General features: G+C 42.6%; 2 protein-coding genes across 21 annotated transcripts in view; one reads left to right on the top strand and one right to left on the bottom strand.

Annotated features, from left to right (window-relative positions):
- The window catches only part of CEP43 (centrosomal protein 43), a 97,468-nt gene extending 89,421 nt beyond the window's left edge, over positions 1-8,047 (bottom strand). For 16 of the 20 annotated variants that reach the window (XM_055391356.2, XM_063707996.1, XM_055391352.2 and 13 more), the window contains exons 1-5: positions 7,656-7,864; positions 7,057-7,110; positions 3,917-3,971; positions 3,353-3,441; positions 2,759-2,896 (exon numbers count right to left, since the gene is read on the bottom strand). In XM_055391356.2, the coding sequence (XP_055247331.1) occupies positions 2,759-2,896; positions 3,353-3,441; positions 3,917-3,971; positions 7,057-7,110; positions 7,656-7,757 (438 nt within the window). In that variant the 5' untranslated portion in view covers positions 7,758-7,864. Of the gene's footprint in view, positions 1-2,758; positions 2,897-3,352; positions 3,442-3,916; positions 3,972-7,056; positions 7,111-7,655 lie in introns of all 20 variants that reach the window. The other 4 variants (XM_055391350.2, XM_055391363.2, XM_004044951.5 and 1 more) reach the window with 3 other exon arrangements.
- A 4-nt stretch (positions 8,048-8,051) lies between these two features.
- Positions 8,052-27,352, top strand: part of RNASET2 (ribonuclease T2) — a 77,172-nt gene continuing 57,871 nt past the window's right edge. The window contains exon 1 of the mRNA XM_063708000.1: positions 8,052-8,274. The gene's annotated coding sequence lies outside the window, so the exon portion shown is untranslated. The remainder of the gene's footprint in view (positions 8,275-27,352) is intronic.

The raw sequence follows: 27,352 nt of genomic DNA, 5'->3' as shown, positions 1-27,352 counted from the left end.
GCCTGTTACCAAAGCTACTGGGTGCAAGGTGGAGAATGAATCCTTCCTGACAGAAGAACTGAATCCAGAGCACATGTGAAGAGGTGGCTCCTTGGGATGAAACCAAGGAGTCACAGGAATAGAATCAATCAAAACACAGAAGTGAGTAAGAAGAACTTGAAGAGGGTTATTTGCGGGGAGTAAGGTGGGATTTGCTTTTGTCTTTATGTTTTTACTTTTTAGAGGTAAAGAGAAGAAAGTAAGTTTTTCCACACAGGATTCGAATGTACTATTGGGTTATCCAGGGAGGTATGTTTTGTGAAGAGCTGGAAATTCTAGTCTGCAGCTAGGACAAAGGACTGAGCTGAGCTTAGGCACACTACACTGAACTTAAAGAGTCATCCATACAATAACAAGAAACAGTAATACTAATACAGTCGTCCCTCAGTATCCACAGGGGACTGGTTGTAGGACTCCCCTGTGGACACCAAAATCCAAGGATGCTCAAGTCTCTTATGTGAAATGACATATTTGCATATAACTTATGTACTTCAAATCGTGTCTAACTTATATCTAATACAATGTAAATGCTATATAAATAGTTTTCTACTATATTTGCATTCTTTTGTTGTATTTTATCCAAATATTTTCTTTTTTTTTTCTTTTTTTTGAGATGGAGTCTCGCTCTGTCGCCAGGCTGGAGTGCGGTGGCACAACCTCGCCTCACTGCCACCGCCACCTACTGGGTTCAAGTGATTCTGCCTCAGCCTCCCAAGTAGCTGGGACTACAGGCACACACCACCGCGCCCAGCTAATTTTTCTATTTTTAGTAGAGATGGGGTTTCACCATGTTGGCCAGGATGGTCTCCATCTCTTGACTTCATGATTCGCCCACCTCGGCCTCCCAAAGTGCTGGGATTACAGGCATGAGCTACCGCGCTCAGCCTATCCGAATATTTTCAGTTCGCAGTTAATTGAATCCACTGATGCCTACTACAGTAACACACAGAGTCCTCCGTGCCAAGCACTGTACTCAAAGCTTCACACATCTTGCTTCCTTAGACCCCTCCAGACCTGTAGGCGCGATACTTCTGTGATCTCCATGTTGCAGATAAGGAACCTGGGCACACGGAGGCTGAGTGACTGCAGGCTCATAGAGCTAGAATGTAGCAGAGCTGGGGTTTCACCCAAGTAACCTGGTTCCAGAGTCCATGCTAGTGGTATGTTAAGGAAGAAAGATCAATCTAGACAGAAAAATATGCATAAACACCACTGCAATGAGGTGAGCCAAAGCACAACTACTAAACAGAAAAGAAAATGAAACGGCAGTTAGAAAGAGAAGAGAGTTCTTCAGGGCCACAGAAGCTGAGAGGGGAGAGCCAATAAAGAGAGGTCATCATGACCTACAGACTGCTGGCCCCAGGAGACTGGGTTTTTTAGTTTGTTTTTTATTGCCCAGTACCCAGCACAGTATCTATCAAATAAGCGCACAATAAAAGCTTGCTGAATATTGATAAATGAAGGAATGAAATTATATGCACAAGCTGAAGTGACAACCTGCACTCTGGGTGAGCCGCCTCACTCCCAGCCAGCCTGGGATCTGGCTATGCTCTCCTGCTCCCACACTTGGCTGGCACCGTTCCAACTTCTCGGAAAGCCCTTCCCAATCCTCGCCCCACAACTGACATCCTACTCTCACTTTAAAATTGACTTCAATAAAATTTTGGCATGTGACAATCGCTTCCTCCTCTAAACTATTCATAATATGGTTGGAAATCATGTGTTAAATGACAATTCCTCCATAATCTTAAACTGTTATTTAAGTGTTAATTTCCTTATTTGAGCAAATTTTATCTTAACTAGCTCTGCGCTATTCAGAGACACAGAAGTTTCTTATATTTTATCTCACAGTACCCACAAAGTCTATTTACCATGCCTTACACATAATTAGTACTCAGGCAAGCTTTATCAGTTTTCAAAAATTCTAACAGAAAATATCCTCTGAGACTCACCAAAGAAAATAAGTAGGAAACCTATACAGCCCTCCACATTCTTACCTATACATTTCTGACTAAAAGCTCACATTTAATCAAATATCTGGAACAGTTACAGGTGTTACCTATATCTATAAAACAGAGTATCTTCATGTAAAATTAACGTATGAAAATAAAATTATATCATTAATCTCATTAGCACAATTTCTAAAAAAAGGTTAACAGTATGAAAAGTACTACTAATCAAAAAAGTGTAAGTTTGAACTTTTTCTAAACAGTTTAAAGCAAAATCAACAGCTTAGTTTTAAGCCTAAAGAGGCCTTTAAGTCCAAAAATTTATTAACTATCCTATAAATCAGCCCTTTTATATTTAAATAAGATGTTTTAATAAAAATAATAGCAAGTTGAGTGCTTCTGTTGGCTTGTGCAGAGAAGCCTCAGAACACCAAGGTAGGGCCTGGTAGAGCCCACTTCATACACAGTATGGAATGAATGGAGGATCAAGTGAGGCAACGAGGAGTTGGGATTTGCTCCAGACAGTTTAGCTCATGACCCAACACTCTTGAGGATCAAAAACCAGAACAGATATGCCACAGAATCAGAGTCAGCACATTCCTAATTTTCATTAAAATTTGCATTGATACAATCTGAATGCATCTCATTTTGTTTTTAAGGAATATCTTCTAGTACGAAAACCTTAATTTACTATATATGCACTAATCTGCATGGCTAAACTAAGTAGCCAATAACTAAAATAGAAAAAGATAACACAGAATTCTACTTACTTCCCCAGTGGTTGGCCCTTTTTCTTTCTGTTGACAGCGCCTGATCACTTCTAATAATAAGGGTCCACCCACAGTACCTTCTGCTTCAATTATACCTAAATCTCGGGCTAAATTCTCTCGACCTTCGAGACCTTGCAGCTAGAAAAGAAGTTAAAATACAAGTGCACAAAAAAATAGCAGAAGTTATTCTCAAGGAGTAAAGAAAATATTTTCAGAGTTTAAAGACATCTTTAAACTCAAAGAGACTGTCTTACTAATGAATGAAATGTCTATTTTAAAAAATTATGCCTATTTCTTTTACAGAGCCTCTACCTTTAAAGTTTCCATTAACAGGTGCAATCTAACATCGTATCAAAATTAACTCTATAGTAACATTTTTATTAGCAAGCTTTCAAGTAACACAAAGCAGCAACACTGGTGCCAGCTATCTGAAAGCTCATATGGCTTTTAAGAAAAACAGATAATCAACTACCAAAAATAATCTAAAAGTAAAAAACTATCAGTTGTCAAATTCTATTAACTTTCAGCTTAATATTAACTCATTTGTATCAAAGGTTTCAAAAGATAGATGTAAATAAAAATCATTATTCTTACTGTGCTAGTTTCAGGTTGAAAAACAGCCAAAGTAAAGTCAAGGTTAAAAAACTGAAGAAATTCTGCAACAAGACTTGCCACTAAACGACCTATAAAGATCAAGAAAAAGGTAAGTAAGCAAATCTTTAAAAACTGAATTTTTTAAATTAACATTATGAAATAGATACACTAAATTAATGGAAGAAAGGTTTCTAAATTTTTTAAGTTACAAATTTCCTCTTTGAATAATATGATTAAGTAATGAAAATCTCAATCTCCTGATTTTTTCACTGGGATCATCAGTCTGTAACTAACTGTAAGACAATCATCTCATAGATTTCAGTGTTTTGCTTTTTAATGGTTAATATTGGCTTTTTGTAGTAAAACTGGCTTTAAGCAACAACATCCCAAGTCCAAAAATATGTAATAGCAACACAATTGTTGTACAATAAAATATTATTTTAAAATGAGGACCTATAACAATTGAAGACAAAAAAAAAGCCCTGAAATTCCTGATTTCTCCCAAGTGGTATCAAGATTCAAAAATTCAGAGATAGATAAACAAGAACAAACTGAACATCTTACCGTCTTTGGTATTTAAAAACTTTTTCAGGCTCTCATTAACTAAAGGAGTTTTGTTCTGTTAAAAAAAAAAAAAATTTAAGTGTCATGTGTTTACCCTAAAAACAACTACAAAATGTAAAGGTTAACGTTTTCATTAATAAAATTATGGTTTTACAAAATCCATTCTACAACTGTTAATTACTACAGGACTTACTTTGTGCTATTTAGTAATTTCTCAAAGTTAATATAACAAAACCATATATGAAGATTTGTATTTTTAATTTTTAAATGTTTTATAAACTGCTTTTGAAGCTAGATATTTTCAAATACCTGTGTGAAATACAATTAAATGTCAACAACTGTTTATTATTTCAAATACATGAAGTTTGATAAAAGTTTTGTCATCTCAGATATCTACCATTTATAGCATACTTACTATGAACAGGAATTTAATTATACACTTGTAATTCCCAGTTTATCCATGAAATGTGAGATGATCTTATGCGGCCCATAGGCCAACTTATTTTTGTAATTATACATTTATTTGAATAAGTATGGAAAAAATCCTTCTAGACCATCAAGCCTGTGATTGTTGCTGAGAACAGGCTACAGTAGGTAGCACATGGTAAGCTTCCTTAAGACCACATTAATTGCTGCTACAGTGGCAGCCTCATACACTGCTGATGGGAATGCAAAATGGCATAACGAGTTTGGACAGCAATTTGGTAGTGTTTCTTAAAAGTCACAAATATTCCTAGCATGTGACCTAGTCACTTCACCTCTACATATTTTCTCAAGAGAAATCACAGATCCAAGCAAAGACTTGTATGTGACTGTTCACAGAAACCTTATTTGTAATACTCAAAAACTGGAAACAGCCTAAATGTCTGTCAGCAGGTAATGGCTAAACTGTCATATCTGTACAATGTATTAATGAAATGATTTATTAATACATACCACAATATGAATGAATTTCAAATGCATTATGTTGAAGAAACAGACCAAAAAAAAAAGAGTACCTACTATACGAATCCATTTATATAATTCTTAAAAAGGTTTGGGGTGGGGGAGAGGGTTACAGAAGGGGCACAAGGAAAACTTTTGAAGGTCAAAAATTTGAAGGATATGTGCAGTACCTTGATTGTGATGATCATTTCACAGCTGCACAAATTAACTATTAAAAAATCAAACTGTACATATTAAATACTTTAGCTTTACTATAGGTCAATTTTACCTCAATAAAGTTGTTAAAAGACAAGGAGAGGAGAGATCCTCAAGGTAGTTGGTAGGCTGATTCACGGAATTCTAAGATATTGAGTCAACTGAAATATTTTAAGAGAATGGAGGGACAAGATCAGATGTGTACTATAAACAGCCAATCTAGGAGCAATGTGGAAAAAGGACTTCAGGGAGATGGTGAGGGACACCATGGAAACGGAGACTGGCAAGTAGGAAGGGGATAAAGCAATCTGGAAAAGAAAAAAGCACAAAGGAGGCAGCAGAGCACTCCCTTGGGGACACTTCAGATACACACCTGACAGACACAGAGCCAGGTGATGGCTGAGCAGGTGGAAAGAAGAGCAAGGCCTAAGAAACGCTTAGATTTCTTGCCAGATAAATGATGGTCCCACTAAGAGCATAATACAGTGGGCAGTTTAACATACAGGTCTGAAGCTCGGGAGAGAAACATGCATGAAAGTTACAGGGCTGGAGTTACTGGATGAATAAGGTCAGTCTGTGAGACAGTACAGAATGACAACTGTGGATAAGTCTCAGTCAGGTGTACAGGAAAAAGATCATGCTAAAGAAACCAAGGAGTGGTCAAAACCAGGTTGTGAAGGAAAAAAACCACAGTGGTATTAAAAGCAGAATGTGAGTAAAGGAAAACAGTTTACTCCTAATAGTTATTTAAACATGTTTTCAAGCTCAAAAGAAAAGCCACCAGAAAAGGAAGGGGTCAAAGATACAGTAAATAATTAAAGACTTGAAAGTATACACAAGACAGAGTGATTATTCTTGGACAGGACAGAGCCTCTTCTTCTAAAGCAGTAAGGAAAGAGGTACAGATAAATATAGACACAGGTAAGCATTTTCACAGGTGAGCAATAGATTGAGGGACAGGAGAGGAGGACATAAAGTTAGGATCTAATGGCTTCTACCTTCCCTGTGGAGGAAGCAACAAGACCATGTGTTCAGAGAGAAGGAAGCAGGGGTGACATAGAAGGCTACTTACTGCACAGCTAGGGTGAAGATGAGCTACTGGGCCTGCTCAGGACCTAACCAGGTTGGTACCTGCCAATTTGCAACATCAGCAATCCACATGATTGACTGACTCTTCTCCAAGAGCACATATGTGCAAAGTGGGAAGAGAGTTAGTTTGCTGGGTTAAATGACCACTGAGATTTCTTCCAGACCACGTATGACTGTTAAGGCAAGGTAATTAGGGGTCCAGACCCATAGGGTCCAGAGCAAAATGCTGCCAAGAGAAGACTGATGCCTGCACAGACATGGAAAGGGCAAAGAACTGAAGATTTTGATGAAATTAGAGATTAGGTATACAGGTCTAAAGAAGTGAGAGGACAGTAGACTGATTTGTCATACAGCAAGAGTTTAAGACTTTGATGATGGTTCTATTCTTGTTGACAAATTCCAGAATATTTACTCAGGATGGTTGGTGGGACTCCGAAAAAGTTAAATTACCCACTTAAACATAGAGAAGTGGCTGCACTTTTAAAATAATCGCTGTCTTTTTCATTGTCAAAATAATTGAGTGGTCAGATAATTTTGGGAAAAGTTGCATACTATATACTCCGTTTCATAGGGATTAATAACATATTAGCTTACTAAAGGATCTGAGTGAACCTGCACTTAACACATTGACAATGGCACCATTTCTTCAAGAAACTCCTATGACCATTTGTTTCAGATTAAGCATTAGTATCAGAGTTACTGTGGTACCTTAACTTTAAGATTACCCCCAAATTCAAAAGCTACACGAAAAAAGAATAATTTTGGCTCTCTCTCAATAGTAATATAATCCTTAACAGTTCAAAATTATTCCTAGCTATATGTTACTATAAACTATTTTTAAGACGGTTTTTAATGAATGAGAAATTAAGTATTAACGAATACAGCCATGTTAAAATCTGGAAACTTCATACCTCTACTTTTTCTTGCTCCTCTAGTGCTAAAAACACAGCTGCTCGGAGTTCAGCCTTAAAAAAAAGTTAAGAAACAAGAAATTATAATTTCAAGACAATTTTCACAACAAGCTCACATTTATCCAGCAACAAACACGAGCAAGCCAACCAGCTGGGAGGGCAGGTGCAAAGGTCAGAAACGCCTTCCGAAACGTTCTGAGTCACACAAGCTCTCTGACCCCCAGGCTTCGGCTGGACGCGCTGCTTTCCCGCCGCGGATCATGCCCGAGCCTGAGGAAGAGACGCTGGGGCCGCACTCCAGGGCCCAGCTGCGGGCCGCCCGTGTGGCCCCCAGGCCCCGCGGTCCCGCCCCCACGGAATGCGGCAGGGGACGGGCCAGGCGCCCCCAGTCCGCGGTGCCCTCCGGGACCACACGAGCGAACGAGCCGACCCCCTCTGTGGGGCGGGCAGGACGGAGGCCATGCCGGGGCGCGCCCCCAGTGCCCGCCGGTCCCGGTCCCTCGCCAGGGAGGCGGCCTCCTCGCCGCGACCGTTGTGACGCCCGCTGTCCACGCAGGCCCTGCAGATCCGCCAGGCCCGGCCCCAGCCTCCGGCCTCACCTTGATGCGGTTCAGGACCCCGCTGTTCTCCAGCGTCTGCACCAGCAGGTCCCGCAGCTCCGTGTCCTCCTCGGCCACCACTGCGGCCGCCGTCGCCGCCATCTTGCTTCTCCAAGACAACCGCCGAAGCCGCGCCAACGGCCAACGGCCGCAGCAGGGTCCGCTCCGCACGCGGGCTACGCGGCCGACGCAGCCAAAGCCCCGCCCCGACGCCCGGCGCGCTGGCCCTGCCCCCTGGCGTCGGGAGGCGGGGCATAGAGACCTCGGGGTTGGCGCTGGACACCCAGCCTTGGGGAGCGTCGGACCACGGAGCGCCGAAACTTAGGGTCGGCGCTGGGGGCGGGGCTGCGGGGCGCGGGTGGGCACGCAAGGGGCGGGGCGTCGAGGCGTGGGAGGCGGGGCATCGGCGGGGCCCCCAGCCGGCAACCCGTTGGCTGCCGTCGCCTGAGGCGCGAGCTTTGAAGCCGGCGAGCGGTGAGGAGGAGGCGCCCTCGCGTGTGGAGAGCGGACTCCGCCTGGACTCCACCGCCCACGGCCGCATCCCATCGCCGCACAGGATCGCCGGAGTCATATTATCGACGTAGTTAAAGCCTACTAGCCTAAAGCCGGGCGGACTGCGGTAAGGAGGCCCCGAGACCGAACTTGCAGCCCCGGGGGGGCGCCGGGGAAGGGACTCCCGAGAGGTCGCGAGGGGCGGAAGGCCCTGCAGGTTGTCACCCAGAAATAACGTTCTGAGACCCCCAGCCAGGCGAACGGACCCTGCTCGGCCACGGCCTCCGAGGCTAACCGGAAAGGTGCCAGGCCGAGGTGCAGGGGCGGGATGGCCCCAGGAAGAGCCGAGGGCCGAGGAGGGCGTTGGGTGGGCTCCGCGCTGCCCGAACTGGGGCCGCAGTCTCCACTCCCTCCTGCCCCGCGGCCCTCCGCCGACAGCCAGGCGCCGGCGGAGAGTCCTGGACCCCTCCCGGGCCCTGGAAGCCCCGTCCCGCCGGAGCTGACGCGCCCTCTTGGTATCCATCCGGCCGCCTGGGCTGCCCCTCGCCCCTCGCCTTGGCAAAACCAGCTCCCCGGACCGAGCCCTGCCTTGGAGAGTGTGGGTGCGCAAGGCCAGCCGAGCTGTCGGTTCCGGGGTTTCGGGGTGCGCCACTGTATGGCGGCGTAAGCCGAGAAGTGTCCGAGGCCGGGCTCCAGCGATTGAGAGGCTGATTTGGCCACGGTGAAGGACGCGCCCGGAGGAAGGAAACGGGAATCCGAAACGGGCGGTGGCCGCGCCTTTCCCGAGGCCGGCGTCGAGGGCTTCAGCGCCTCAGGGTGGGCGGGAGGGGAAGGTCGTGCGACCCGCGTGGCCGGCGGAAAGGAGCAGCGGGAGCCACGGCCGTAGGGAAGCCACGGGAAGACGGGCGGCTGCGCTGCGATGCGCGACCCTCTCCCTGAAGCCCTCGGCTCAGGCGCCAAAGGAAAGGCTCCTTCGGGCAGGCCTCAGCTTTCAGCTTAAGTTTTTTTCCTTTGGCCGAGTCAATTGCGGTGCCGAGTTGTATTTTCCTTTCAGAGGTGTATCCAAGAACCATTCTTAGGAGACGCCTGCCGGCCGCTTTGGGATAGGGCCTGTCTGCCCATACTGGCTTCCAAAGGCCTCTGTGTGTTCCTGTATGTGGGCGTGCACGTACCTGTCACATGTGTACGCACAGACCACAGGATGTCCACACTGGCTTCCAAATGCGTCTCTGTGTTCCTGTCTGTGAGTGTGCACGCACATGTCACATGTGTACACACAGATCACAGGGCGTCCACACTGGCTTCCAAATGTGTTTCCATGTTCCTGTCTGTAGGTGTGCACACATTTGGAACTCACAGACAGGAACACAGAGACGCATTTGGAAGCCAGTGTGGACATCCTGTGGTCTGTGCATACACATGTGACAGGTACGTGCACGCCCACATACAGGAACACACAGAGGCATTTGGAAGCCAGTATGGGCAGACAGGCCCTATCCCAAAGCGGCCATGTGATGTGTGGGCACAGATCACATGGCGTCCACACTGGCTTCCAAGTGATTCTATGTGTTCTTGTCAGTGGGTTTGCATGCATGTGTCACGTATACACACAGATCACAGGGCATCCACACTGCCTTCCAAATGTGTCTCTGTGTTTCTGTCTGTGGATGTGCATGCACGTGTCACATGTGTGCATACAGATCACAGGGCATCCACACTGCCTTCCAAATGGGTCTCCATGTTCTTGTCAGTGGGTGTGCACACACGTATCACATGTGTATGCACAGATTACAGGGCGTCCACACTAGCTTCCAAATGTGTCTCCATGTTCTTGTCAGTGGGTGTGTACACGTGTAACATGTGTACACACAGATCACAGGACATCCACACTGGCTTCCAAACGTGTCTCTGTGTTCCTGTATGTGGGTGTGTATGCAAGTGTCTCATGTGTACACACAGATGACAAGGCATCCACAGTGACTTCCAAATGCATCTCTGCGTTTCTGTCTGTAGGTGCGTATGCCCATGTCACATGTGTACACATGGATCACAGGGCATCCACACTGGCTTTCAAATGTGTCTCTTGTGTGCTTGTCAGTGGGTGTGGATGCACATGTCAGTGGGTGTGGATGCACGTGTCACATGTGTACACACAGATCACAGGGCACCCACACTGGCTTCCAAATGGGTCTCTGTTATTGTCAGTGGGTGTGCACACATGTGTCATGTGTGTACACACAGATTACAGGGCGTCCACACTGGCTTCCAAACACGTCTCTGTGTTCTTGTTAGTGGGTGTATACGCAAGTGTCACGTGTATGCACAGATCACAGGGGGTACATTGGCTTCCAAATGTGTCTCTCTGCTCCTGTATGGGGGTGTGCATGCATGTGTCACATGTGTATGCACAGATCACAGGGCATCCACGCTGGCTTCCAAACACATCTCTGTGTTTCTGTCTGTGAGTGTGTACACAGGTGTCAAATGTGTACGCACAGATCACAGGGTGTCCACACTGGCTTCCAAACACGTCTCTGGGTTCCTGTATGTGCGTGTGTATGCACTTGTGACGTGTACACACAGATCACAGGGCATCCACACTGGCTTCCAAACATGTCTTGTGTTTCTGTCTGTGGGTATGTACACACATATCACATGTGGAAGAGGTAGGAAGAGGCTGGAAGAGGTAAGGGTCATGAAGGTGCAGTGCACTATTGTACTGTTTGCGCTTTGTATGTGTTTGGTTAGTTTTGCAAGAACATGTTGGTGAAGGAGAGAGAACCCCAAACAATTGACTAGCAGTGCTACTGAAACTCAGATATACACAGGAATGACAAAGAAACATGTATGAAAAAAAGCAGATTCTGGAACTCCATCTCCCTGAGATTGTCGCTCATGGGGTCTGCAGGAAGTTTCAGGAATCTGCATTTTCTTCTAATAAATGTGGTCCACAGGTTATAAGTTGAGATACAAATAGAATATACAAAGTAAAAAAGGAAAATTTGAAGTTTCATGCCTAGCCCAACTCTTCTCCTCATTGGTTGTGTCTGTTAAATTGGTAACATATCTCTTTCCAGACATATTAATACCTTTTATACAGCTGACTCTTGAACAACATTAGTTTGAACTGCGTGGGTACACTTATATGTGGATTTTTTTCAGTAAATGGAATATTTTTGGCGATGGCAACAATTTTGTGAAAAACCTCACAGATGAATCGCTTAGCCAAGAAATATGGAAAAAAAAAAAGAAAAGAAAAAGCTAGATATGTCATGAATGCATAAAATATATGTAGATACTAGGCCATTTTATTATTTACTATCATAAAATATATACAAGCCTGTTATAAAAAGTTAAAATTTATCAAAACTTACACATACAAACAGACAGTTACATGGCACCCATTAGGTTCAAGAGAAGTGTAAACAGTTGTAAAGATGCAATATTAAATAATAACTGCATCAAATTCACTGTAGTACATAGTGTACTACTGTAATGATTTTGTAGCCACCTCCTGTTGCTATTGCAGTGAGCGTCAGTGTTGCTGGTATTGGCTAAAAATTCCAAGTAACATAATCATCTCTGAGTGAGCAGTTGATCTCTCCAGTACATTGCATATCACAGTAAAAGGTAAGCTCTTGAGGTTCTCACATATTTCTCGTTGTGTTTACTGCAGTACTGTAAACCTTGCGTAACACCATGGGACCATTATGAAGTGCCACTAGTGGTGCTGGAAATGCTCCCAAGAATCAGAGGAAAGTTAATGACATTACAGAAAAAGTGGAATTGCTTGCTGTGTATTGTAGATTGAGGTCTGCAGCTAAGGTCGCCTGCCGTTTTAAGATAAATGAATCCAGTATAAGGACTGTGGTATAAAAACAAAAGGAAGTTTATGAAGCCATCACTGCAGCTACACCAACAAGCATGAAAACCTTGCACTTTTTGGGAAATACCTTTTTATCTCATATTGCAAATGCAGCTTTTTGTGGGTGCAGGATTGCTATGAGAAAGGCATACCTATATAATCTAATATTCAAGAAAAAGTGAAGTCATTATCTGACAAAGCAAAAGGAAGATGAAGGATGGTATGATAATTTTAAAAAGTGGTTTGGCTTTCAAAAAATGTCAAGATAACAGGAGAAGCAGCTTCTGCTGACCCAGATGCAGCCAACGAGTTCCCAGACACCATTAAGGAAATTATTGAGGACAAAAGGCCAGGCTTGGTGGCTCATGCCTGTAATCCCAGCACTTTGGAAGGCTGAGGTGGGTGGATTGCTTGAAGCCAGGAGTTCGAGACCAGCCTGGCCAACATGGCAAAACCCTGTCTCTTCTAAAAATACAAAATTTAGCCAGGTGTGGTGGTGCACGTCTGTAATCCCAGCTACTGAGGAGGCTAAGGCATGAGAATCGCTTGAACCCGGGAGGCAGAGGTTACAGTGAGATTGCACCACTGCAGTCCAGCCTGGGAGACAGAATGAGACTCTCAAAAAAAAAATAAATAGAAAATAAAAATAAAAAAAAATAGAGAAAATCACTGAGGAGAAAAGATATCTGCCTGAACAGGTTTTTAAGGCAAACGAAAATGCCCTATTCTGGGGGAAAATAGTGCCACAGAGGACATTTATTAGGAAGAGAAGTGAACATCAGGATCCAAGGCAGGAAGGGATGGGCTAACTGTACTGTTTTGTGCAAATGCAGCCAGATTTATGATCAGGACTGCCCTTATCTATAAAATTAAGCCTTGAAGGGAAAAGAAACACCGCCTGCCACTCTTTTGGTTGTACAGCAAGATGGCTGAGCAGCAACTCTTTTTCTGGATCAGTTATATAAATGCTTTGTTTCTAAAGTCGGGAAGTACCTTGCCAGTAAGGGACTGCCTTTAATGTTCTTTTGATATTGGACAATGCCCCTGGCCACCCAGAACCCCATGAGTTCAATACAAACACATCGAAATGGTCTACATGCACCTAAACACAACACCTCTAATTCAACCTCTAGATAAGGGAGTCATAAGGACTTTAAGGATCATTACACAAAGTACTCTGTGGAAGAGAACCCCAGTTGAGAGAATATCATGAACGTCTGAAAGGATTACACCATTGAAGATGCCATTGTTGTTTCAGAAAAAACCATGAAAAGCCATCAAGCCCAAACAAATTCCTGCTGGAGGAAACTCCAGATGTTGTGCATCACTTCACAGGATTTATGACAGAGCCAATCAAGGAAATCATGAAAGAGATTGCAGATATGGCAAAAAAGGTTTCAAGATACGAATCTTGGAGAAATTCAAGAGCTAAGAGACACCACACCAGAGGAATTAACAGAAGACCACTTGATGGAGATGACTCCTTCTGAACCCAGTGCCAGAAAACAAATTGACATTAGACAATCTGGCAGAAGGGTTCTACTTATTCAATATGGCTTTTGACTTCTCTTATAACATGGACTTTTCTATGAAACAGGCACTGAGTCTAAAGCAAATGGTGGAAGAATTGGTGCTAAATGGAAACATGTTTAGAGAAATGGAAAAGCAAAAAAGTCAGACAAATTATGATGTATCTCCATCAGATTACACTTATTGTGCCTCCCTCTCCTGCCTCCTCTTCCACCTCTTCTACTTCTGCCACCCCGAGACAGCAAAGCCAACCCCCCCTTCTCAGCCTATTCAAGGTGAAAATTAATGAGGATGGAGACATTTATGATGATTCACTTACACTTAATGGATAGTAAATATATTTTCTCCTCATGATTTCCTTAAAACGTTTTCTTTAGCTTACTTTATTATAAGAATACAGTATATAACACATGTAACATACAAAATTGCCGAGTGCGGTGGCTCACATCTGTAATCCCAACCCTTTGGGAGGCTGAGGCAGACGGATCACTTGAGACCAGGGGTTTGAGACCAGCCTGGCCAACATGGCGAAACCCCGTCTCTATTAAAAAGATAAAAATTAGCCAGACACGATGGTGCGTGCCTGTAATCGCACCTACTCGGGAGGCTGAGGCAGGAGAATCTCTTGAACCCAGGAGGCGTAAGTTGCAGTGAGCCGAGATTGCACCACTGCACTTCTGCCTGGGTGACAGAGCAAGACTCCATCTCCAAAAAAAAAAAAAAGTGTTAATTGTTTATGTTGTTGGTAAGACTTCCGATCAACAGTAGGCTGTTAGTACAGTTTTGGGGGATGGAATTTTGACTGTGAGGGTCTGTGCCCCTAACCTCATGTTGCTTAAGGGTCAACTGTACATAGATATGTTACATACACACACATACTTCCTCCCTCTCTGTAATTTGGATCCTATGCCTATTATCTTTTAGTTTACTAACTTGACTTAAGAAGTCCTGATCATTTTTTGATGTACATGCATACTGTATAGATCCTACCTCATTTGACTCCTGCAAAATATTTGTTAAGGGTGTTCTAAAAGTTACTTTTTGTAGTTAAGCTACACTTTATTTCCATTTGTTTGTTATGGAAATAATGCATAATAATCATTAAAAATCCAAACAAAAGGGGGGAACATAGAAAAGTAAGGGTCTCCCCGCTACTCTTCCTACCTACCCACCTACCTTATCTGTTACCATATCCTAGACCCAACTGCAATTAACAATTTCTGGTTTTAGTTCTTCTGGTTCTTTTCATTATAACCTTAAATACTATACATATACATCTTGACTCACCAGCTGAAAATCCTTCAAAGGGACAAAAACTTATTCTTAACTCCTAATTTAAAAAATTGTATTACTTTTAGTTTTGCTAGAAGCTTTCATGACTTTAGGTTGTTTACCTAAATCATTATTTATAAATTTTACATACTGTATATTGAGGAATTGGTACATTCTTACTTTCTCTTGTCTTTTCTCCTCCCCCTCCTAATTTTGTTAGTTTCATTCTCATTTTTAGTCTGTTAAGAATTTGCATTCTTTTTGTAAATAAAATTACAGACATCCCTTGGTATCCATGGGGGATTGGTTCCAGGACCTCTCGTGTACACCAAAATCCACACATACTCAAGTCCCACAGTTGGCCCTGTGGAACCTGTGGATATGACCATTGGCATCCCAAGAATACTGTATTTTCCACCTACTCTTGGTTTCAGTTGTGGAACCCACTGATATGGAGGGCCAACTGTATATATTGAAAAAAATTTGCATATAAGTAGACCCACACTGGTTCAGACCCCTGTTGTTCAGGGTCAGCTCTATATCTTTTCAACTTTGTGCATTGATTGAAAAACCAACAACAGCATGATATTAGGGCTATAACAGATCTGTTAGGCCAAGCCCATATGCCCCTGAACAGAACATTCTGCACATTGGGCCAACTTCCAACTGCTGGCACCTGAAGTTATTTGCATTATCAGCTTTCTTTGTCCACCAGAGCCTGCTCTGCCTGCATTTTGGGAAGACCTAAAGTGCCAAGGAATTAACACACCCTGCGAGTATGCTCAATTGAAGGCAATGAATAGAAAAAGACCCCCGACTCCTTCACCCCTGGAGTTCAGGGAGGTAAATCCAAGGTGTGTGCTAAGGAGGTGACACTTAATGTCAGACACACACACCTGTTATGAGAGTTTCCTGATTGAATAAGAAAGAGGCATTCCAGGCAGAAGTAACCGAACATACAAGAGTGCAAGACCAAGAGGCTAGGGCAGATTGCTCTGTGCAAGAAGTGGCAGGTAGTGTGGCGTGGCTGGAGATGAAGAAATGACTGGACTGGGAAGGACTTTATCCACCAATCTAATGAATTTGACTTTCATCCTGAAGGTGTGAAATAGCGTGCTAAACAAGTTTAAAAGCAGTATGTCATTAGCCTATTTGTATTTAGAAAGAGCACTCCAGAAGCAAGGAGGGGACGGGTGAATTGGATGTACTGACACTGGAACAAGGATATTATTCCAATAGTCCAGGAAAGAATTAAGAAGGACATCAACTAAAATTGCACAGGTGAACATGGAAAAAAGAGGATGCGTCTGAGAAATATAAATATTGGCCAGGGCGGTGGCTCACACCTGTAATCCCAACACTTTGGGAGGCTGAGGTGGGCAGATTGCTTGAACTCAGGAGTTCGAAACCAGCCTGGGTAACATGGCAAAACCCCTCTCTACACAAAATACAAAAATTAGCCAAGCGTGATGGCGTGGCCTGTAGTCCCAGTTACTCAGGAGGCTGAGGTGGGAGGATCACTTGAGCCTGGGAGGTTGAGGCTGCAGTGAGCCATGATCTCGCCACTGCACTCCCACCTGGGAGATAGAGTGAGACCCTGTCTAAAAAAAACACAAAGAAATATAAATATTGTATTAGGGTTTACCAAAGAAACAGAACCAATACGATATATGTATGTGTACGGGTATATATATAAGGAGATTCATATAAGGAACTGACTCACAAGATCACTGAGGCTGGCAAGTCTACAGGATGAGCCGGCAAGCTGGAGACCCAGGAGAACTGATGACATAGTTCCTGTCCAGAGGCTAGCAGGCTTGATATCCAGGAAGAGTCAGTGTTTCAATCTGAGTCTGAAGGCAAGAAACAAGCTGATGTCCCAGTCAAAAGACCAGAAGGCAGGAGAGATTCTTTCTTACTCAGGGAGGATCAGTTTTTTTGTTTTATTCAGGCCTCCAACTGATTGGATGAGACTCACTCATATGTTAGGGAGGTCAATTTGCTTTACTCAGGCTATCCATTTAAATGTTAATCTCATCCCAAAACACCCTCATACATACACCCAGGATAATGTTTCAGCAAGTATCTGGGCACTTTATGGCCCAGTCAAGTTGACACATAAAATTAATCACAAATATGTTCCAGTAACTTAGTTTTTAAACAACTAGATTCTTATGAGAATAAACTCAGGATAGGATAGGGGAAATGCTTTCTGGCTTTCCACTTGCATATTCTTGGAATGTCACTTTTTCTTAAATGTTAAAAATTGAAGGCCGGGCATGGTGGCTCATGCCTGTAATCCCAGCACTTTGGGAGGCTGAGGCGGGTGGATCACGACGTCAGGAGTTCCAGACCAGCCTGACCATCATGGTGAAACCCCGTCTTTACTAAAAATACAAAAAATTAGCTGGGAGTGGTGGCGCGTGCCTATAATACCAACTACTCAGGAGGCTGAGGCAGGAGAATCGCTTGAAACCTGGGAGACGGAGGTTGCAGTGAGCCAAGTTCACGCCACCACACTGCAGCCTGGGCAACAAGAATGAGACTCCATCTCAAAAAAAAAAAAAAAAATGAAAATGTGTCGTTAATCATCGAGATAGTCTTTCAGTCTGCACTCAGTAATATTAATGCCTTCTCATTGAAGTCATCTATTCTGTTCCCATAAAGATCAGGATAGTTTAGGTAGTGGTGGTGAATAAATAAGGTTCTCAGTGGCCTATTAGTTTTTTTAAATGTTCAAGAGATAGTAGCATGTTGGGAAAAGAGGTGAATTCCACATTTCTTTTGGTACAGTACAACTTACTGAAATTGCTTTCTTATTTCAACAAGGATTTACCAGGTTGTGTGTAGTGGTTAAAAGCATGGACTTTACAGCCACATTACATGGGTTCAAATCCACTTACTAGTTATGTTAACCATAGCAAGTTAGCTAATGTCTCTCTGCCTCAGTTTTGTTTGTAAATTAGGATAAAAATCTCCGTAGATGTGAATATGTATAGCTAGATAGTAGATTGTATTCAAAATCCCAATCATAACATAATAAAAATATTAACTATTATTAGTTGTTTTGAATATACAACCTAATTTCATTTTCTCCATGATCTGAGCATGTTGAGTTATTTTTAAACAACTCCATTTAACAGATGAGACAGTGTTCCAATAAGCTAGGTAGTATGCCCACAGACACACAGCTAGCAGCTGAGATGAACCACCCAAGTCTATTTGGTTTTCAGCTCATGTTCTTTTCATGATATTTTGCTTTCTCTCAATATTTATAGAATTTAATTTAATTGACTAGAATTAAATAAACTAAGAGAAAATGATTGAATGAAGAGATGCAGAAGGCAAGAGATAGCAAACGTCATTCTGGGCTGGGCACGGTGGCTCACACCTGTAATCCCAGCACTTTGGGAGGCCTAGGCGGGTGGATCACCTGAGGTCGGGAGTTCGAGACCACCCTGGCCAACATGGTGAAACCCCCGTCTCTGCTAAAAATACAAAAATTGCTGGGTGTGGTGGCAGGCACCTGTAATCGCAGCTACTCGGGAGGCTGAGGCAGGAGAATCGCTTGAACTGGGGAGGTGGAGGTTGCAGTGAGCTGAGATGCGCCATTGCACTCCAGCCTGGGCCGTAAGAGCGAAACTCCGTCTCAAAGCAAAAAAAAGAAAAGCTACCTTTACCAAAGACAGTTAAAACGATGGCCACCAAGGGGCAGTGTGCAGCAGGATAATGGGCAGAGAAGGTGGCTTTTTAAATTATTTTTCACTGTCTGCTGAGACAAAGATGTTACACCAGAATATGCCACCCTAACATATGCTTCTTTGGCATAAGGATTATTTTGAGCTGAAGACAATTGAGAAGAAACAAATAAAAGAAAAGCTCTGCCTTCCCTTTCTTTGCCTAAAGGCAGGACATGGTAGTTAATGATCGACCCCTGACCTAATCGGTTATGTTACCTATAGATTACAGACATTTTATAGAAAAAGAAAAACACTGTGAAAATCCCTATCCTGTTCTGTTCCATTCTAATTACCAGTGCATGCAGCCCCCAGTCACATACCCACTGCTTGCTCAATCGATCACGACACTCTCATGTGGACCCCCTTAGAGTTGTAAGCCCTTAAGAGGGAAAGGAATTGCTCACTTGGGGAGCTCGGTTTTTGGAGACGTGAGTCTGCCGATGCTCCCAGCTGAATAAAGCCCTTCCTTCTACAACTCGGTGTCTGAGGGGTTTTGTCTGCGGCTTGTCATGCTACAAACCTGTCTTTGGCCAGTCTAATTTACAGGACCTCAGCCAGAGAACTAAGATGGGTAGAGGCAATACAGGAGATAGAAATAATTTAGGTAGGTAGATAGGGTGAAAGAGTCCCTGACAAAAGCTTTCCTTCTGACAAAAAACAGCTCAGAAATTACTTCCATTCTAACCACAGGCAGTTCAAATAAATCACTTCTCTTTTAACAAAGAGCAGCCTGGAAGATTGGACTGTATAATGTAGGTAAGCGTCTCCGGCACAGAGGGAGAGTTTCTTGGGTAATCACCAAACTTACATAAATGGGTCCCAGTAAAAACAGTAGGCTTTAATGAGCACATTCCTTTCCCCTTTTTTGGACAGGGACACACTAAGGTTAGCTAAAAGCTTGCATGGTGGGGTGGGAGAAATGCCTGCAGCTGCAAGGAGGTACCTGGGACAAGGCATGGAAACTCCCCCTATTCTTGTTAGCACATGCAAGGTGGAAGGAGAAAGGCAGTGTGGAGTAGCCCAAGCTAAGAGCCTGCCTGCATGATAAAAGAATGGGGTGGGGGCTGCCAGAGATTCCACTCTATACAGATGACACACCTGGTCCTAACCAGGTTTTCATGCCCTATGTAGATAAGATACCCGCTCCCTACTAGCTTGTTGATAAAAACCCTTACATTTTACTGCAGCACAGCAACCTGTCTGGGACCTCTCTCTGTGAGAGAGAGCTGTCCTTTTCCTTTTGCCTATTAAACTTCTCTAACTTCACCCTTTGTGTGTCTGCATTCTTGATTTCTGTGGCCATGAGACAAAAAACCTCAACTGATATCCCAGACAACGAGGCTGCTTTAGAGGGAAAACGGATAGCTAATATTATCAGTTAATTGGCTATGTTAATTGATACCTTCAAATTAGGTGTTTTAAAATAAATGCTGAGAACAGTATGAAAGTGTTTTTCTTTTACTAATTCTCTGAGGATTTTGTTATTTATTTAGCTTAACAATGCCTAGCCCCCTTTATAAATGTAATTATCGTGTTGCTAAGTGCATGTATACAAAAAATTCATTGGTTCAAAAGCCATAGGCCTGGTACCATAGCCATATATGGTACATTCAAACCTTGGAAATGCACATTCTCAGTGTGTCGGAAGCTCTGTACTGCTCCTTCTTGAAGAACTACTTTGATTTGTGGTTAACTCACTGTTTTGACTCACTATTTTAACTCCCATTACTTCAGTATCTGACATTCAGCCTCAGAATCTGGCCAGTGTATCAGGGCTGGAATTAATTGATTAACACCATTAGATGGCAGTACTATGTAAATTCCAAAAATGGTTATAAATTCATTCTCTAAAATGTGTGTGAAATAGAATATTGGACTGATTTAATTGATAACTCTAAGAGCACAAAAGGATTAAACACACACACAAGACAAAGTTTGGGATATACCCATTGGAAAAACCCTTGGTCTCTTTAAATGTTTTTTCATATGTATGTATATTGCACATATTGCCAACCTCTTTACCTCTTTTTTCCTTTTTTGAGAAGGAGTCTTGCTCTGTCACCCAGGCTGGAGCACAGTAGTGCAAACATGGCTCACTGCAGCCTTGAACTCCTGGGCTCAAGCGACCTTGTCACCTTAGCCACTGTGACCAGCCTTCTTTTCCCTTTTGACTTTGTTATATCACACTGACTCTAGAAATGTGGTTCTTTATTGGGGCGATTTTGCCCTCCCCCGGGGACATCTGACAAGGTCTGGAGACATTTTGATTGTGGGTAGGGGGAGGGACACTCTGCTACAGGCATCTAGTTGGCAGAGCCCGGAGATACTGCTACACACCCTACACTGTGCAGAACAGCCCCTACGGCCAGGAATTATCAGGCCCAAACAAAATACCAAGTTAGTTTTTAATTTCAAGGTTTACATGTAACATTATTTTTTAGATATAAAAAAATTCACACATTGATCACAAGAAATTTTAAAGAAATTTAAACATTTTCAGAAAAGGCTACTTCAAGGTGTCATGATAGCTTTGGACCAAACATTAATGTTCTATATGACTTTGGGCAAGTCAGTCATGTTTATTAGACTTAATAACCCAGGTAACGTTAGCTGTTGGAGGGTTTTTTAAAAAACATTTTATTTTGAAAAAACTTCAAACTTACAGGAAAAATGGCAAGAATACTACAAAGATCTATTTATTCAGATACACCAGTTGTCACAATTTTGCCATATTAAGTTTATCTATTGATCAATTTCTCTTTCAGTCTATTGACCTATCTATCTTGAACTATTTGGGATTAAGTTGTAGACATCAGATCCCCTTACCCTTAAACACTTTACCACGTCTTCCTAAGAATAAGACCATTACTCCACACAGTACACTTATCTAAATCAGGAGACAGCATTGTTATAATACTGTTACCAAGTGGCAAGCTGGTGCACTGTCCAGACAGGGAGAGAGGGAGAGAGGACCTGATTTGTAACATTTGCCAGTTCCCATGTGTGATGGTTTACTTTGGTTCATAACTACCATTGTCCTCATTACAGTCTTTCATTGAAATGTGGGGTGTGTTAGGCCGCAAGGGCAGGCCTCAAGAAACAGAATCTCTCTCCTGCCCTCCTTTCACCTGCCCCAAGGCAGGATTCCATCTTCTCCCACCTTTCCAACTGTGGGTCTTAAGACTTTTCAGAGAGGGTCCTGCCATACACACTGGGGGAAGGGATGCTGACGTCATGAAGCTTCCATGAAAACTCAAGAGGACTGAGTTCAGAGAGCTTCCGGATAGCTGAAAGCATGGAGATTCCTGGTTCCTGGAGGGTGACGCCCCAGGCATGGAAGCTCTGAGCCCCTTCCTCCGCACCTCATCTCTTCATCTGTATCCTTTGTAATATCCTTTATTATAAAACAGCAAATGTGTTTCCCTGAGTTCTGTGAGCCACTCCAGCAAATCAATCAAACCCAAAGAGGGGGTCATGGGAACCCCAACTTGAAGCTCAATCAGAAGTTCCCAAGGCCCAGATTTGCAACTGATATCTGGGGGTGAGGGCGGTCTTGGGGTCTGAGCCCTCAATCTGTGGGATCTGATGCTACCTCCAGATAGATAGTGAAGGAACTGGGTGGAGGTCCCGGCTTGTGTCTGCCTCTTGGTGGTGGGGAGAAGTTCCCACACATATGGTCACAGGAGTCTTCTGTGTTGATGATTGCTGTTGTGGTGTGAGAGCAGAGGAAAAACACAGTTTGAGAGAGTTTTCCCAAAATACCATGGTAAGTGGCTCATCATGGCTGATTTCAGGTTATCAACAGCTTAACAACCAGCTCAAAACATGCTTTGCTGTTTAACAATCAGCTCTCAGGGAATCAGTGAACTGGTGAGCACAAAGCTACTGTTAACGATTCCATGGTTCATATGCAAAAGTTACCAACTGCTCTAATAATGTCCTTAATAGTCATGTTTTTTTCCAAGTTCATGATTCGGTCTGTATCATCATTTGTCACATCTCTTTAGTATCCTTTAACCTGGGGTGGTTCCAGCCTGTTTTTGTCTACTGGGGCATTGCTGTTCTTGAAAGAGTACAGGTCAGGTGTTTTGTAGAATGCCTTTCAATTAGGGTTTACCCAGTGTCTTCTCTGGATTAGATTTACATTATGCGTTTTTGGCAGGAATACCACATACATGATGTTTACTTGGTTCATTGGATAAGAAGCCCGTGATGTCGGTTTGTCCTATTATTGGTGATACCAATTTTGGCCACTTGGTTAAGTGGCATGTGTGAGGTTTTTTCATTGTAAAACTGTTATTTCCTTTTTGTAATTAATATGAGACACTTTGAGACTACGCAAATATCCTCTCCCTCATCAAACTTTTCTCCACCAACTTTAGCATCTGGTAGCCACCCTCCAAAATGGCCCCAGTGATCCCATCTCCTAATAAGTACATGTCTGTGTGGTCCTCTCCCACACTGCATAGGAATGGCTTACGTAACCAATAGCTAGTTGAGGATGTGATGCAGTCTGACTTTTGAGGCTAAGTTGTAAAGAAAGACACTGTGTCTTCCTCCTTGTTGTCTTGGAGCGCTTGCTCTGGAGAAGCCAGAGGTCATGTCGTGAGGATACTCAAGTCGCCATTTGGAGAGGTGCACATGGTGAAGAAATGAGGCCTTCTGCCAATGACCATGTAAGTGAGCCACCATGGAGATACTCCCATAGCCCTGATCAAGCCCTCAGATTACTGCAGCCTCAGCTAGCATCTGGACTGCAATCTCATGAGTAGGCCCAAGCCAGAATCACCCAGAAAAGCCATTCCCAAATTCCTGTCCCACAAAAACTGTCCAAAAATAAAAAATAGCCACTAAGTTTTGGAGTAATTTGTGGCATGGCAGTAGATAACTAATATAGCATCCATTGAAAACTTTTTTCTTGGCTGGGCACCGTGGCTCATGCTTGTAATCCCAGCACTTTGGGAGGCAAAGGTGGGTGGATCACCGGAGGTCAGGAGTTAGAGAGTAGCCCAGCCAGCATGGCAAAAACCTGTCTCTATTAGAAATACAAAATTAGCCGGGCGTGGTGGCACACACCAGTAATCCCAGCTACTCGGGGGACTGAGGCAGGAGAATCGCTTGAACCTGGGAGGCAGAGGTTGCAGTGAGCTGAGATCGCGTCACTGCACTCCAGCCTGGGTGATGGAGCAAGACTCTATCTCAAAAAAAAAAAAAAAAAGACAGCTTTTTTCTTCAATCAGTTACTAATAAGATGGCTGCAAAATGGTGAGGTTTCATTGTTTTACTTCATCATAACATCTACATTTATTAGTAGGCATCTACTCTAAACAAGAGCTTTTCCTTCTTGTTTTATTTATTTATTTATATCAGTTTGGTGTATAGACTCCTATTTTACTCAGTTAGTTATAATACATTATTTTTATTGTTTCTTTTGCTGCTTAGATTGTCCCAGCCCTGGCTGGTGTCCTTCTGACTCCTGTGTCCTTTTACAGAGTCCCGTGGTCTTCCCTCTCCCAGCTCTGGAGCCAGCCATTTCTCCGCGGATCTCTATTTCCTTTTAGTGGAGAATGGTATTCAGAAACCAAACTTACTGTCTATAAATATTATTCTGTACATTCTGCTGAAAGTTTAAAAGTGTTGCTTTTTATATTTGAATCCTTAATCTCCCTGGAATTTAGTGTATGGAGTGAAGGAGGTATCAAATTTCATTTTTTCACACATACATAACCAATTATTTCAGCATCTCTTATATTGAGGAGTCGCTTCTTTACCCAGATAGCTACAATGCTGACACTAACATAAATCAGCTTGATATATGTCAGTTTTTTTCCTGGGTTCTCCATTCTGTTTCATTTGTATGTGTTTCCATAACTACACTAATAACAGTGTTAAATTATTAAAACTGTATAATATGTTTTGACATCTGATAGGGCAATCTTTCATTTATTCTTCTCTTTCAGGAAATCTTTGGCTATTCTTAGGCCTTTTCTCATCCAGATAAGATATTGAATCAGCTTATCAAGGGCCAACTTATTGAATTGTTATTGAATTTGAGATGAATCAATAAAGAGAAAGGAGAGCCATGAAATTAGAAAAACTACCCCAATTAAGTCTTCCCTTCTAAAAGTCAGGAAAACTAGCATTACATGAAGATGAGTACCAAAAAACTAAGGTCAAATCCCATACAAAGTCATTATGAAGAAAAAAAGAGAATAAAAAATAATTTCTATAGAAAATAAATTATGACAGAAAGCCATGGCTTCAAAACAGATGAAAACTAAAATAGTTTAAAATAAGTTAATAAACATCTAAAATGACATTAGATATGAAAAAATGACGTGTCAGATTTAGAAATATACAGAAAGGAGATGACAAACTCAGAAAAGAAGTAAAAATTTTAAAAACATTTCAGAAATGAAGAGAGAAAGAAACACGAGCAAATAAACAGAACTGATAATGCATTAAAAGAAAAGATGAAAAAAAATGAGGCTATAAAAGAGACGTGTGGTACAGGATAACGGTCACCCAAAGATGTCCCCATCCTAATCTCCAGAACCTGTGCCTGTGTCACCTGACATGGCAAAGTGACAGCAAATGTGACTACCTTATGGATCTCAAGAGAGAAGCCTGATCCTGGGTCATCTGGCTGAGTCCAGCCTAATCGCATGGGTCCTTAACAGTGGAGAGTCAACTGCAGTGGTGTGAAGGAAATGCAGCTATGGAAGAAACGGTCTGAGAAATGGTACATTGCTGGCTTTGTGGATGGAGGAAAATGGTCATGAGCCAAGGGATGTGTACTACCTCTAGAAGCTGGAAAAGGGAAGAAAACAGATTTGCCCTAAAGCCTCCAGAATGAAATCCAGACCTACTGACACCCTGGTTTTAGCTCAGTGAGACCCATGGTGGGCTTCTGAAAGGCAAAATTGTAAGATAATAAATGTGTTTTTTAAGACACTAAATTTATGGTGATATGCTATGGCAGCGGTAGAAAATTAGTACAAGATGAAAAAGATTTAAAAGGAAATGACAGATATACCCATATAGGAAACAGGCAAGGAAGACCCCATACACATGGGTACACGTGCATGTGCACACACACACACAGATATATTAGTTCCTAAAGAAATAAAATCAGCCAGGCGCGGTGGCTCACGCCTGTAATCCCAGCACTTTGGGAGGCCGAGACAGGCGGATCACCTGAGGTCAGGAGTTCAAGACCAGCCTCAACATGGAGAAACCCCGTCTCTACTAAAAACACAAAATTAGCTGGGCATGGTGGTGCAGGCCTGTAATCCCAGCTACTCAGGAGGCTGAGGCAGGAGACTTGCTTGAACCTGGGAGGCGGAGGTTGTGGTGAGCTGAGATCATGCCATTGCACTCCATCCTGGGCAACGAGTGAAACTCCGTCTCAAAAAAAAAAAAGAAAGAAAGAAAATCAAAAGGAATAGATCCAAACAAACAAGATGTATAATTCAGGAAAGGTTTCCTGAAATAAGCATATACTTGAAATGACATATTGAAAGATTATCTAAACACCTTGGAAAATGGAGTCCAAATATCCAATACCAAGACATTCTAGTAAAATTATTGGAAGAGAAAGGAAAGAAGGAAGGAAGGAAGGGAAAGAGGGAAGAAATAAAATTTCTTGGGGTTCCTTTCCCCACCAAAAGAAGATGCAGTGACATTTTGAAAGAAAATTAGTTTGACATCAGATTTTTCAACAGCAATGTCTTATGTCAGAACAAAATGGAGTTACATATTCAGGCCAAGTGTGGTGGCGCACACCTGTAATCCCAGCACTTTGGGAGGCTGAGGCGGGTGAATCGCTTGAGCCCAGGAGTTCAAGAGCATCCAGGGCAATGTGGCAAAACACCGTCTCTACAAAAAATTAGCCAGGCATGGTGGCATGCACCTGTAGTTCCAGCTATTGAGGAGGCTGAGCTGAAAGGATCGTTTGAGCCCAGGAGGTTGAGGCTGCAGGGAGCTATGATCTGCACTCCAGCCTGAGTAACAAAGTGAGACTCTGTCTCAAAAAAAATAAAAAAAATAAAATAAAATGAAAAAAGATACTTGAGGAAAGTAAAGATAAGCCAAAATAATTTTCAAGTATAAAAGCAGCAAAGTGTTACCAAAATGCAAAGACGCAGGAAATACAGTTACCATAAGCTATTCCTAAGGAATCTACTAGTGAACAAGTTTCAAACAGTCACAATGACTGCAGAGACATTGACGTAAAGACAGATGGCAAATATTAAGTGGGTGGGTAGGTAGATACAGCTGTAGATATGGCCAGCTGTTTGCTGGAGGCAATTTGGACAAGCTTATGAGAGCCAATGAACTTTTCAAGAATTTTATGAGTTGGTTATTAAACATAGACATTATGAACAGTTAAAGTATATAAATGTACATACATTTAAATAAATTATATTAAAAACAGTAAACACTAAAAACACATCGCTTCATAATTATTTTACTACATTTTACAATTATCTATGCTTTTGAGGTTATTTACATTGATTGTATCAAATGGTGGAGATAGGGTCAGCTTCTGCACATCTTTTCCCGAACTCCACATTTAATGACGTCACCTTGATAGCTCACCAACGGTGAAAGTATTTACTCCATGGAAAGCTGCAAAATGCTATGAATCAGGGCTTTTCCCCCCTTTTTTTGGAGAGTCTCTTGTTAAACATTTCCTAGCACATCAATGGATTCAAAAAAGAGAAGCTAGTATGCAACAGATCCATGACTTGACAATGTAGATACACCACCACTCTGAAGACATATGAGGAGGGCAC

This window comes from Gorilla gorilla, chromosome 5 (genome assembly GCF_029281585.2).
Source record: "Gorilla gorilla gorilla isolate KB3781 chromosome 5, NHGRI_mGorGor1-v2.1_pri, whole genome shotgun sequence".
NCBI lineage: Eukaryota > Metazoa > Chordata > Mammalia > Primates > Hominidae > Gorilla > Gorilla gorilla.
Note: the sequence above shows the minus strand (reverse complement) of the source record. Positions and strands in the feature narration are given on the sequence as shown.